The following is a 13,093-nucleotide window of genomic DNA, read 5'->3' as shown; positions in this document are numbered from 1 at the left end:
GGAATGTATTCTAAGATCTAAGAAGTGTGAAAAGCGTCCAGCCTCTATGCTTCAAGTTGCCGTCGGCAGGAACTGAAGCTAAGAAAATTCTCTGTGAATATCACTGTCCAGGGTAGTGTGTGTGTTGCCTGGGTCTGTTGAAATTTATTTGTTTTTACTGTTGCCTTAACAGAGGTGTAACTGGGAGTGAGATTAATTAGGGGATTTAGGAGTTATTATAATAGTAATTTGTAGACCTCTACGTGCTTAAAATCTTTTCTTCTATTAATAAATGTTTAATTTAATTTTGTAAAAAAACCTCTAAGACTCGGTGGACTTATTACTACCGTATTCAAGGCACGCATCTTGAAATAAAATATAAATTGCAAAACAGTTGTGGCAGATGTTTCAACTTTCCCTTGGATTTGAGCAGCTCAGCATTTGGCATCCACTGTGCCATAACAAAATTGGGGGCTCTTTGCGGGATATATTTGAAATTCCTTGACTGATTTGGAGTATCTGAATCTTAAAGTTACAAGTATGAGAGACACTCTGAATTTAGGAATTGGTGTGAGGTTTTTTTTTTAATAAAGTGGTGAGACTGCAATATGGCTTTGGCAGTTGCTAAGACTTGTCTGGGAGTTGAAATTATAACTTCGGTTGGTTTACAAAAGGCAAATAAAGCAAAGTTAATGGAATTGGCAGATAAGTTACAATTAAGATTACTTGCAGGGGTAAGGAAACCAGACATAATCGAAGGTAAGCACAACAGACCAAGTTCTCCAAGAGATGGGTTGTCGGAATGGGCTCAAATTCAACTGCAATTGAAAAAAATCAGAACTAGAGGCAGCAGGAAAAGAAAAGGAAAGAGAAAGAGCATTCCAAAGGGAACAGGCAGAAAGGCAGGAGAAAGAAAACAGGAGAGGGAATTAGAAATGGTGAGGTTAGAAAAGGAGGAAAGAAAAAAAAGAGACAAAGAATTCCAGGTTATTTAAAAAAGAGACACCAGAAGGTGAGGAAGGACTTATTTCCACATCAGAACCCAGTGGGGAGATGTTTAGACTTGTATAAACTCTCCCAGAGTTTGAAGAAAGAAATGTTGAAGCATTCTTTATTTCATCTGAGAAGACAGCTAAACAGATAAAATGGCCACAGGAAAATTGGACTTTGTTGTTACAATCTAGGTTGGTGGGTAGAACACCTATCCTAATATTCCCTCCTTTGGCTCAGTGTCATTTTTTGCCTTATTACACACCTGAGGTTTTTGACACCATTAAAAGTGTTCTATAATTAAATATATTAACTTTTGTTAATTGGAAAAAATCAGGTAAAAATGGGGATGAGTTTTAAAAAAATTAATTCTTGGGTTTTATTACACATCTGTAGTTGCCCTCAAGAAGGCGGTGGTGTGCTTTGTTGAACTGTTGCAATTCATGTGGTGAAGGTACTCTTGCAATGCTGTGAATCCTGCAGATACTACATACTGCAGTCATGGAATGCCAGTGGTGGAGGGAGTGGATGTTTAAGCTGGAGCTTGGGTGCTGATCAAGTTGAACTGCTTTGTCCTGGATGTTGTTTAGCTTGAGTATTGTGGCAACTGCACCCAGCCAAGCGAGTTGAGAGTATTCATTAGATTTCTGCCTTGTGCCTTCTAGATAGTCATTCACCACAGAATACCCAACTTCTGACCTGCCCTCGTAGCCATAGAATTTATGTGACTAGTCCACTTGAGTCTTTGGTGAATGGTGACCTATAGAATGTTGATGGTATGGATAAGGCAATGGTAATACCACTGAATGTCAATGATAGCTACACAATAAAATTTGTCATGGATTATAAGACGTAGGAGCAGAAGTAGGCCATTCAGCCCATCGAGTCTGCTCCACCATTCAATGAGGTCATGGCTGATCTGATAATCCTCGACCCCACTTTCCTGCCTTTTCCCCATAACCCTGGATTCCCTTACTGTCTATCTCAGCCTTGAATATACTTAACAACCCAGCCTCTGTAGCACCCTGCGGTAACGAATTCCACAGATTCACTATCCTCTGAGAAGAAATTCCTCCTCATCTCGGTCTTAAATGGGCGATCGCTTACTCTGAGATCACGCCCTCTGATCCTAGACTCTCCCACAAGGGGAAACAACCTCTCAGCATCTACCATGTCAAGCCCCCTAAAAATCTTATATATTTCAATAAGATCACCTTTCATTCTTCTAAACTCCAGTGAGTACAGGCCCAGCCTACTCAACCTCTCCATCCTAATTAGGGATCAACCTAATGAACCTTCTCTGGACTGCCTCCAATGCCAGTACATCTTTTCTTAGATAAGGCGGCCAAAATTGTTCACAGTATTCTAGCTGTGGTCTAACTAGTGCTTTGTATAGTTTTAGCAAGACTTCCCTATTTTTATACTCCATTCCCTTTGAAATGAAGGCCAACATTCCATTTGCCTTCCCTATTACCTGCTGAACTTGTATGCTAGCTTTTTGTGATTCATGCATGAGGACCCCCAAATCCCTCTGTGCTGCAGCTTTCTTCAGTCTTTCTCCATTTAAATAATATTCAGCTCCTCTATTCTTCCTGCCAAAGTGCATAACCTCACATTTTCCCACTTTATATTCCATCTGCTAAGTTTTTGCCCACTCACTTAACCTGTCTATATCCCTATGTAGACTGTCATCCTCATCACTTGCCTTCCCACCTATTTTTGTGTCATCCACAAACTTGGTGATAGTACATTCACTTCCCTCATCCAAGTCATTAATATATCTTGTAAATAATTGTGGCCCCAGCACTGATCTCTGTGGCACTCCACTAGTTACAGGTTGCCATCCTGAAAATGCCCCCACTTATCCCAACTCTGTCTTCTATTAGCTAGCCAATACTCTATCCATCCTAATATACTACCGCCAATACCATGGACTTATCTTATTAAGTAACCTTATGGTGTGGTACCTTATCGAACGCCTTTTGGAAATCCAAATATATTACATCTACTGCATTGGAAACAGTTCAAAGGAGGTTTACTAGATTGATACCTGGAATGAGTGGGTTGTCTTATGAGGAAAGGTTGGACAGACTGGGCTTTTTCCACTGGAGTTTAGAACAGTGAGGGGTGATTTGATTGAAGTATACAAGATCCTGAACGGTTTTGACAAGGTAGATGTTGAAAGGATGTTTCTTCTCGTGGGTGAGTCCAGAACTAGGGGGCACTGTTTTAAAATTAGGGGTCACCCTTTTGGGGCAGAGATGAGGAGAATTATTTTCTCTCAGGGTTGTGCAGCTTTGGAATTCTGTGCCTCAGACGATGGAGGAGGCAGGGTCATTGAATATTTTTTAAGGCAGAGGTAGTTTGATTCCCTTGCCTAACAAAAATCTAAGATTTTCAAGGTTAGATGGGAATGTGGAAATAGCAACAAGATGATCAGCCATGATCTTATTGAATAGTGGAACAGGCCCGAGTGGCCGAAAGGTCTACTCCCGTTTCTATTTCTTATGTTATGTACTGGTTCCCCTTTATCTATCCTGCTTGTTACCTCCTCAAAGAACTCTAATAAATTTGTCAGGCATGATTTCCCTTTCATTAAGTCATGCTGACTCTGCTTGATTATATTATGTATTTCTAAATGCTCCGCTATTACATCCTTTATAATAGACTAACACTTTCCCAATGACAGATGTTGAGCTATACCTGTTTTTTGTCTCCCCTTTTTGAATAAGTGTGTCACATTGCCAGTTTTCCAAACCTTTGGGACTTTTGCAGAATCTAAGGATTCTTGGAAGATTACGACCAGTGCATCCACTATCTCTGTAGCTACTTCCTTTAATATCCTAGGATGCAACCCATCACATCCAGGGGACTTCTCGGCCTTTAGCGCCATTAGTTTCTCTAGTACTTTTTCTCTAGTGATAGTTATTGTATTTATTTCCTCCCCCATTTTTTCCCTTTGATTATTTAGTATTTTTGGAATGCTATTAATGTCTTCTACCGTGAAGACTGATACAAAGTATTTATTCAACAGCTCTGCCATTTCCTGGTTCCCCATTATTTCCCCAGCCTCATTCTCTAAGGGGTCAATGTTCACTTTGACCTCTCTCTTCCTTTTAATATATTTAAAGAAGCTTTTACTGTCTGTTTTTATAATACTTGCCAGTTTACCCTCAAAGTTTATTTTCTCCCTTTTTATTATTTTTTTGGTCATCTTTTGTTGGTTTTTAAAACTTTCCCAATCCTCTGGCTTACCACTAATCTTTGCCACATTGTATGTTTTTTTCTTTCAATTTGATACTATCCTTAACTTCCTTGGTTAACCATGGTTGGTTTATTCCCTTCCTAAGATCCTTCTTTCTCACTGGGATGTATCTTTGTTGTGACTCATGAACTATTTTCTTAAACATCTGCCATCAACTGTCTTTTCTGCTAAACTCCTTTCCCAGTTTACTCCAGCCAACTCTGCCCTCCTTCCTTTGTAATTACCCTTATTTAAGTTTAGCATAGTTGTTTCCGACCCAAGTTTCTCACTCTCAAACTGAATACTAAATTCTACCATGCTATGGTCAATGTTTCCTAGGGGATCTTTTACTCATAGATCATTTATTAAACCTGCCTCATTACACATTACCAGATCCAAAATAGCCTGATCCCGGTTGGATCCACAACATATTGTTCTAGGAAACTGTCCCAAATACACTTCATGAATTCTAGCTTGTGGTTACCTCTGCCAATTTGATTTTCCCAATCTACATGAAGATTAAAGTCACCCATGATTAATGTACTGCCTTTTTTACATGCCCTCATTATCTCCTGATTTATTCTCTGTCCTACAGTATAGCTACTGTTAGGGGGCATATAGACTACTTCCACCAGTGTCTTCTTCCCCATGTTATTTCTTACCTCCACCTATTTGGATTCTACATCTTCCGAACCAAGATCATTTCTTGCTACCGTACTATTCCATCTCATACTAACAAAGCTATCCCACCACCCTTTCCTTCCTGCATATCCTTTCGAAAAGTCACACACTCCTGAATATTTAGTTCCCAGCTTTGATCTCCTTGTAACCATGTCTCCGCAATGACTAAAGCAACCAAACACCTCTTTCCTTTCCTCCGCTTAACTCCCTGAAGCGCTAAACTCTGGCACTCTATTGTAAGTCGCCCTAAATTGCCTACTTATATATGCTCCTAACACAAAAGGCCTATCTGAGTCACTTAATGAGGATCCAGTTCCAGCTGGTTCTTAGTTAAGCTGCTCTTTCATTGGAACCCTTGGGGGAAAAAAACCCTGTTTACGACTGGCAGCTACATATTTTAAACTAGATTTCAGTTTAATGGGAAAATACTGGCACTAATCTAACCTAATTCTAAACTAACTAGGGTTAGGAGGAATATTGTACAAAAATATCTTTTGTTCTGTTTTTAGGGTGTGTTCTCTGTCTAAGTCTATCCAATTCCAGTTAAAAAAGACAGCAGAAATGTGGTTCAGAGATGAAGTATTTATACAGGATATAAATGTGTCTCCCAATATTTTTTAAAATTTTGTTATGTGCAATTAAATTACTATTTGTATCAAACCCCAAAAATTGTTACACCAGTGATGTAATAGAATTCTGTTCATTGCTATGAAAGAGTTATGACTCAGTAGGATGAGTCAAAATAGTCTATTGTATGCCTTGAATTCAACAGGTCAAGCAAGATCTTCAGCCTTTAAAGATGTAACAATCCCTCATGATGAAGCCATTGACTTCACCTTTTAAGTGGAATTTTCCCCCCTAAAAATAATCACATGAAGCCAGGTTCTGAAGTGTGGCCACGTTTCCATGCCTCTATAGTTTTTCATTCAGTATTGGACCTCAGCAGTTCCCACCTCCACAGGCCGCCTTCCCCCACCACCATACCCCAAATACAGTAAATAGCAGGTTAGGAGCCAAGGCTAAGAAACAAAAAATCATATGGTTTGGATAAACAGTGCAAATGGCAGAGAAACCTCCACATTATGAGGTAAAACAGAAAATCAATTCACCTAAAAATATAAAACACACTGGGAGGAGTGGGGGGAGGGGTGGTGCGGGCAGAATTCCAGCCAAAAATTTTCAAAGTAAAAAGTCATATTAAGATCCTAAACTAGAGTATTTGTAAACATACATTGATATGTATAAATTAATTTTGATAACACTGCAGCCAATACTTAAAGTTTTTATTTCTGCATGGGTGAAACGATATTATGCACTGGAAAAATTACTGATAATTCCCAGATAAATAAAAATCTTGTGTTTTGGAATAACAGGAGTCTTTGTGTTTAAAAAAATGTTTTGCTCATGGAATTTATAGCCAAGTCTTCATACCCATTAATAAGATTAGAGTGTTCTGAAAGAATTTGTTCTGTAACAAATAAATATACAGCGGAGACTGGTGAGGAACAGTAGTGGAATATACTCAGTATTGGCTAAAATAGAATTAATAATTAAACATTCAATGACTTTTACCATAAATATTATGTTTAAACCCAAATATGCAGAAGAAACACAATGCTAGATTTATGAATTGTCTGAATGTATAGGACTATTGTGCAATTTTATATCATTCATATATACTAAATTTATCCAGGATATGATGATGACCCATTCTTATAACACTCCGACACTTATAACACTCCAACGGTGGGCACTTTGTTTAAAAAATCATTGCTGTTTGGATGAGCAGCTTATGTTGGAAATGTCTGTCGTGGAAATTCCATTCCAACCACCAGCAGTGTTTTAAATTCACAGTTTTGGCTTTGCATCAGCACAGGGATTCTGGATTGCAAGTTCCCACCCACCTGCAGCTGGCTATTTTCCCAAGTGTGCAGTATTAAACACCACTAAGCTGATATGTGCATTGGATTCTAATGATCTTGGTTCCACCAAATTAAAGGCATGCTACTGTAAAATGTATGCTATTAACTTGCAATTTGAAATCACATGCCCCTATTTTCTCTATCAATGTCTTTCTGGTTTTGGGTGCAGTGCAGGGAATTTATTACATGTTGTGAAAAAACATTTCTCAATGTATCTGCATTGTTAACTCTTCACATTGTCAATAGAAAAGAACTGAGCGTTAGTTGCTACAGCACTTAAAACATTTTTTTAAATTGAGAAACTGAAGCAAAGATCAATAATGCAAGGATGAAAAGAGGGGGAGAGGAGGACAACTACATCCGGAATCATCAATATGCAACAGGAAATAAAAGAGGCCATGTGACCCTCATAAGGCTGTCATGGATAAAATTCCTGTTCCTGTTACTTGATGCACCAAATTCAAGATGTGAGGATGATAACTTTATTAAATGGAAAGAGCTTGAAAGCAACGGAAATTCTTCACTTATCTATCTTCCACACACTTATCAACCTAGTGCAAAAATACAAGCTGGATAACTCAATTCATGGTTCACCTGAAGGCATAGTTCTTTTTTGGATAAGTTTTCTCAAACTTTTCTTGGTAAATTTTGGAAATTCCTCCCTGTGGCTCATATACAGATCAATAATAAGGTAACTCTTTTGAAATTGGCTGTTATGACCTGGATAGATAGGGGCCTGACTTTCACAACCTCTCAGCCCAAATGACAACATAACAAGTGTCTTTCTGCCATTAATTTAGAAATATGTTGCTTTGAGATAAATTTTTAACCAAGATTTTATCAGTGCAAGAAACAGCATTTCCTAGAGCTGGGGCAGGATGGGATAAGTAGCGGGTAGGCAGCACGGGTAGCAAGGCATAGTAATGGGGTGCATACGTCACAGCCCAGTAACAGGGGTGCAAGAGGGAAGGACTGAGGCTTGATGGTTGAGGTTAGAGCCTGGCAATGGTGGTGTGGTGGTGTTACTGGGGTTGGTGGGAGGGCATCAGAGCCTTGCAATGGAATGGGAGGGAGGGAAAGATTGCAGCTTGGTGGGGGAGTCAGAACCTGGCAATGGGGTGTGATAGATCCTGGATTGAATGTGTTGGCTGATTGTGCGAATGAGGGGAGGCCGTAATCTGCAGAAGGGAAGACAAAGGTTTGCTCAAGGGGCTGACAGGAGCACTCCTGCTCCTTCTGACCCACAAGGCCTTATCTGCTGGAAATAGCTGCTCACTTCTACATTTAGTTGTCGAGTTTCCTGAGCCCTGGCAAACCCAGCCAGCAGCTGTTAAATTTAAAGCAGGCTCCCTGCTGCACTGTGGCAGTCTGATTTAAATGCCACAATGGAAGACATCGCCATGCTGCCTTCTGGTCTAAGAATGATGGGAGGTGCATACACTGAGTTAGGGACACATTTCCCCAAATTTTAATGTCAACCCCAAAGTGATCGGCAGAATTTCTGTAGGAATTGTAAATACAGTATGGTTGTAGAGATTCTAAGGCTTAAAGCAATAAATTGATTCAAAGGTTCAGTTTATAAAACTATGTAAGCAAAACTTGCATATCAGAATGTCCTAGATTTAACTCAGAATCTGCCTCAAGTTAGTTAATCTCAGCCAAGGTGGCAGGCAGATACTACATTCAGTATCAGTGTCCCTGAGATAGGGAGAGGACCAACAACTACTTTTTAACTTCTAGTTGCTATCCTAAAATCCCTTCTGGAATGTATTGCCTGTGGACATTTGGGAATGCAGGTTCATCTACTTGCGGAACTCAAAGCCTTAAGCCATTTGTGGGATCAGCACACAGTGAGGTGAAAAAGTTTTGTTCTGCTGAATAGGGATAGGAATAGGGAAGTAAGCCTAAGGCAAGGCTGAGGGGCTGAAGGAATGGGAAGGTCACACATCTATGTCTTGAGGGTCTAGGACATGTTATTTGGTCACTGTTTATAATAATAAAGTTACCTAAGACCTTAAGTGGACTATATAACCATGGTAACAGAATCATTGAAAGAGACTGAGGATAGCAGTGGTTCCAACCACTCGGCACTTCTGGCTGAAGATTGTTGCGAATGTTTCAGCCTTATCTTTTGCACTGATGTGATGAGCTCCCCCATCATTGAGGATGAGGATATTTGTTGAGCCTCCTCCTCCAGTGAGTTGTTTAATTTTGCCATTGGTGAGCAGGGGGCAGGGCCCGCTTGCTGACGTGTAAAATGACATGGGATGACGTTGGGCGGAACCCCCGACATCATCCTGTGTCATTTAAATTTTCAGGAAGGCTGGGGCACAGCAAAATCAGCTGTGCACCTGCCGACCTGTCAATAGCCAATTGAGGCCATTGACAGGATCATTGAAACAATTAAAGGACGTGCCCATCCAACCTTAAGGTTGGCGGGCAGGCCAGGAACCCCAGCGGGAATTAGAAAAAACATGAAACCTCATCCACCGGCAGGTTGAGGTTTCATGTAGGGATTTAAAAAGTTTAATAAAGTTTTAATGTAATTTATGAACATGTCCCATCTCATGTGACATTGTCATGAGGGGGACATGTTAAGGATTTTTTTTTTCTATTTTTAATGTTTTTAAAACTGTCAGTGGTCTCCCTGAGGCAGCACTTTGCCTCAGGGGGATGTGCGCTCTTTCATGCCCATGCGCGAAAGAGCGCACTCTCGCTTTTGGGGAATCCCCCCTGCCCGCACAGCAAGTGCATAGCGCTTCTTGGCAGACGTCACGCTAGTCGGGCCTTAATTGGCCTGCCCACGTAAAATGGCGGTGGGGCCCGCTTCCCCGGCAGCGATCAGCTCCCCGCCCGCCGGAGATTGGGTCAGGCCCACCCGCCCGCCAGGCAGAAAATTCTGCCCATTGAATATTTAAGGCACAGAGGAAGGCCATTCAGCCCTTCATGTTTCTACCAGTTAAAAAAAAAACCTAACCTAACTTTCTAGCTCTTGATAAAAAGGTTACAGCACTTTAAGTGCATATCCAGTATTTTTAAAAATTTGATTCTGCCTCGAGCATCTTTTCAGACAGTGAGTTTCAGAAGTTCACCATGAAAATATTTCTCCTCACCATCCTACTAACCGTCTGCCAATTCTTTGCATATATGGCCGTTGACATCTATGCATCTATGGTCAGTAACCACAGGACTGAGGGGAAAAAACTGAAGGAAAATGTAGAGCTAAGTTGTTCAACTTTTCACTGAAAGCCTTCAAAATGGAAGACCCTGTTTGGCTTTGGTTTTTGTTTCACTACAGAGGGCAGCATTAGGGATCCATCATACTTATACAAGTCACACCAAACAGAAGGTTTCAAAGCTAGGGTGGCAAACCTGCATCTTTATCTGAGGAGAGGATTTGACCTGGAAGGAAACACCTGAAAATGGTCAATGGGCAGCCATAGGGACCTTTGAGAGGTTAACTATTCTCTGACCTCTAATACCAAAGCATCAGGATTCAAGAAACAAGGAAATGCAAAAAAAAAGAAAGAATTTATGCTAGAGTGTGCATTTGATATCTTTAAATCAGTGCAAAGGATCGAGGAACTTCAAGTGCAAATTACATCTAACACAAACTGAATTTCTGCAATCTTTTTCACTAGTTTAAAAAACATTGCGCTTGTAGATGGTACTGCCCACAAAGCTGGCACATCCCCAGACTGAATGAATCACCATGCCGATTTTCCGCGAATTGCGCCTGTTCATGGGTCTTTGAGGAGGATCTTAAAAAATAAGCTTTCTCAGCACAAGGATGTTAATCGGCACTTTTAAGTTTTAAAATATTTTTTAAAAGTTAATTTACTAAGAAACTGACTACCGTACGCCAATGAAAATACTAAAATGGTTTATATAGTTTATTAAAGTTATTTTCAGTTTTTTAAAATCAGCTTACTCACACTTATATATTGTGGTAAACCTATTTTCGATTGCATCAATAAAATTGTACCAGGTTACCGCTCTTAAACATATCAATTTATATTTTTCATACAAAAAATTGTGTCATAAAATGCCACCCAATTATGCTGGTTTATGGAAGATCTGGTGTTCAGCAACATGCAAATGAGCTCGAGTGGAAACAGTTCAGAAAACTATCACAATTTTGTGCAATTTGTGCCTAGAAACTCAACCAAGAGTACATACTTTACCTTTACATCTGTTGAATTCCATTCAAATCCATTGCTCACTGATTTAACCTGTCATTTAGATTATTGTATTTGATTAAGTATCATAATTTGCCACTGCACCCAATTTGGTCTCATCCACTAATTTAAATATTTTGCATAATATCCTATCCTTAAAGAAATTCCTAAAATGTATAAATAACAATAACCCCAACTCTAATCTCTGTGGAATTCTACTGTCAGCAGGTTTTCATTTTGAAAATTATCCACACACCATCACTCTTTGGTGTATACTTTACGGCCATCAATCTAACTTAATGCTTTACCATTATCCCCTGTGCACTCTTGTCGTGAATTAGCCGGTTATTTGGGTCAGGGTCAAATTTCTTTCTGAAATCTAGCTAATTAACATCCACTGCCTTATCCCCATCAATCAGATCTTGCTCTTCAGAAAAATCCAGCCAGTTGGTTAAACGCACTCCCTACCTACTGAACACATGCTGGCTCTCTCCAATTGGGTCCTGGTCTTCCGAATGGTTGTTCCGAATGGTGTCTAATCCAAGCTCATTTCTAAAATACTATGTAAATGTATAATTATATAACGTACCTCCACTGCAGGCACAATGTCAATGCCAACTGCTAGAAATTCATCAAACTTCAAAAATGGGTTAAAGCAGCTTCCAACATCCAGTAGTCTGATCTTTCCTGAAAAAGATATTAACCTGGAAAAGAAAGTGGACAAAGTCAAATGATTAAAGATATTAAGTCTCCATGTCATGATTTTGTAGCATACATCAAGTCACACAAAAATGGATGTCTAGTGAGGACAATCTCAAGCAGGGAACACAGGCTACCAATGAGACATGAAAACCCTAGTTTGATCTTTGCTTTTTCAAGCTAATAGGAATTGTAACCAAATACAGCCCTTCCATCGTCACCTCAGCTAACGCAGCATAAGGTGGGAACTGACATCTTGGCCTACGTGGCTCAATATAAAAGTTTACAGAGCAACTGGGGTAGGCAAAGGTACAAATAACAAATGCTTTGCTGAGAAAACATTAAAATTTAACCAACTGTTTGCATTCACTGAGACAGACCAAATCAGCTTAAAACTCAGACCTGCAGAAAACACATCTTCCTGTTACTGAACTTAAGTATACTTGATCCCTTGGATGCAGTACGGAGTGGAAAATTGAATAGGCATCTACCATATCAAGTCCCTTAAGAATTTTATATGAGATGATGCCATAGAGGCATCACCGCTCATTCTTCTAGATTCTCAGGATACAGGCCTTTTCTACTCAATCACTCCTCATTAAACAATCCCCTCATCCCAGGAATCAGTCTAATGAACCCTTATTGCGCTCCCTCTAGGGCAGTGGATCCTTCTTTGGTAAAGCGGACCGCACACAGTACTCTAAGTCCTGTACAATTGCAGTACTCCGACAGATTTGTCAAACATGCCTTTCCTCTCATAAATCCACGTTGACACTGTCCAATTATATTCCGATTCTCTAAGTGCTCTGTTACCACATCCCTAATAATAGATTCCAGAATTTTCCCTACTATTGATTTCAGTCTAATTGGCCTAAAATGCCATGTTTTTTCTCCCTCCTTTCTTGAATAGTGGAGTCACATTTGCTACCTTCCAATTCATGGGGACTGTCCTAGAATCTAAAGTCTGGAAGATGAAAATCTAATGCATCCACTATCACCGTAGCTACCTCCACAGGACTAGGATGCAGGCCATTAGATCCAGGGAATTTGTCCTCCAGATCTATTTCCTCATGAACAATAATATCTCCAAGTTCCTCATTTTTATGAAACCCTTGATTTGCCATTATATTAGGAGTGTTTTTTGTGGCTTCCACCATAAGACCATAAGACATAGGAGCAGAAATTAGGCCATTCGGCCCATCGAGTCTGCTCCGTCATTCAATCATGGCTGATAAGTTTCTCAGCCCCATTCTCCCGCCTTCTCCCCGTAACCACAAAGACATACAAAATATTAGTTTAATGTCTTGCCATTTCCTCGTTTCCCCTTATAATTTTTCTCATCTCTGCCTCTAAGGGATATAAGTTTACTATCGTTAATCTCTTCCTTTTTATGTACATAT

The 13,093-nt window shown here is 39.9% G+C and overlaps 1 protein-coding gene across 1 annotated transcript in view; it reads right to left on the bottom strand.

Annotated features, from left to right (window-relative positions):
* Positions 1–13,093, bottom strand: part of samtor (S-adenosylmethionine sensor upstream of mTORC1) — a 125,881-nt gene that overhangs the window by 18,658 nt on the left and 94,130 nt on the right. Inside the window, exon 4 of the mRNA XM_078568081.1 lies at positions 11,584–11,698. Within this exon, the coding sequence (XP_078424207.1) occupies positions 11,584–11,698 (115 nt within the window). The remainder of the gene's footprint in view (positions 1–11,583; positions 11,699–13,093) is intronic.

This window comes from Cetorhinus maximus, chromosome 22 (genome assembly GCF_964194155.1).
Source record: "Cetorhinus maximus chromosome 22, sCetMax3.hap1.1, whole genome shotgun sequence".
Classification (NCBI taxonomy): Eukaryota; Metazoa; Chordata; class Chondrichthyes; order Lamniformes; family Cetorhinidae; genus Cetorhinus; species Cetorhinus maximus.
The sequence above is the reverse complement of the archived record's forward strand: the minus strand, read 5'-3'. Positions and strand labels throughout refer to the sequence as shown.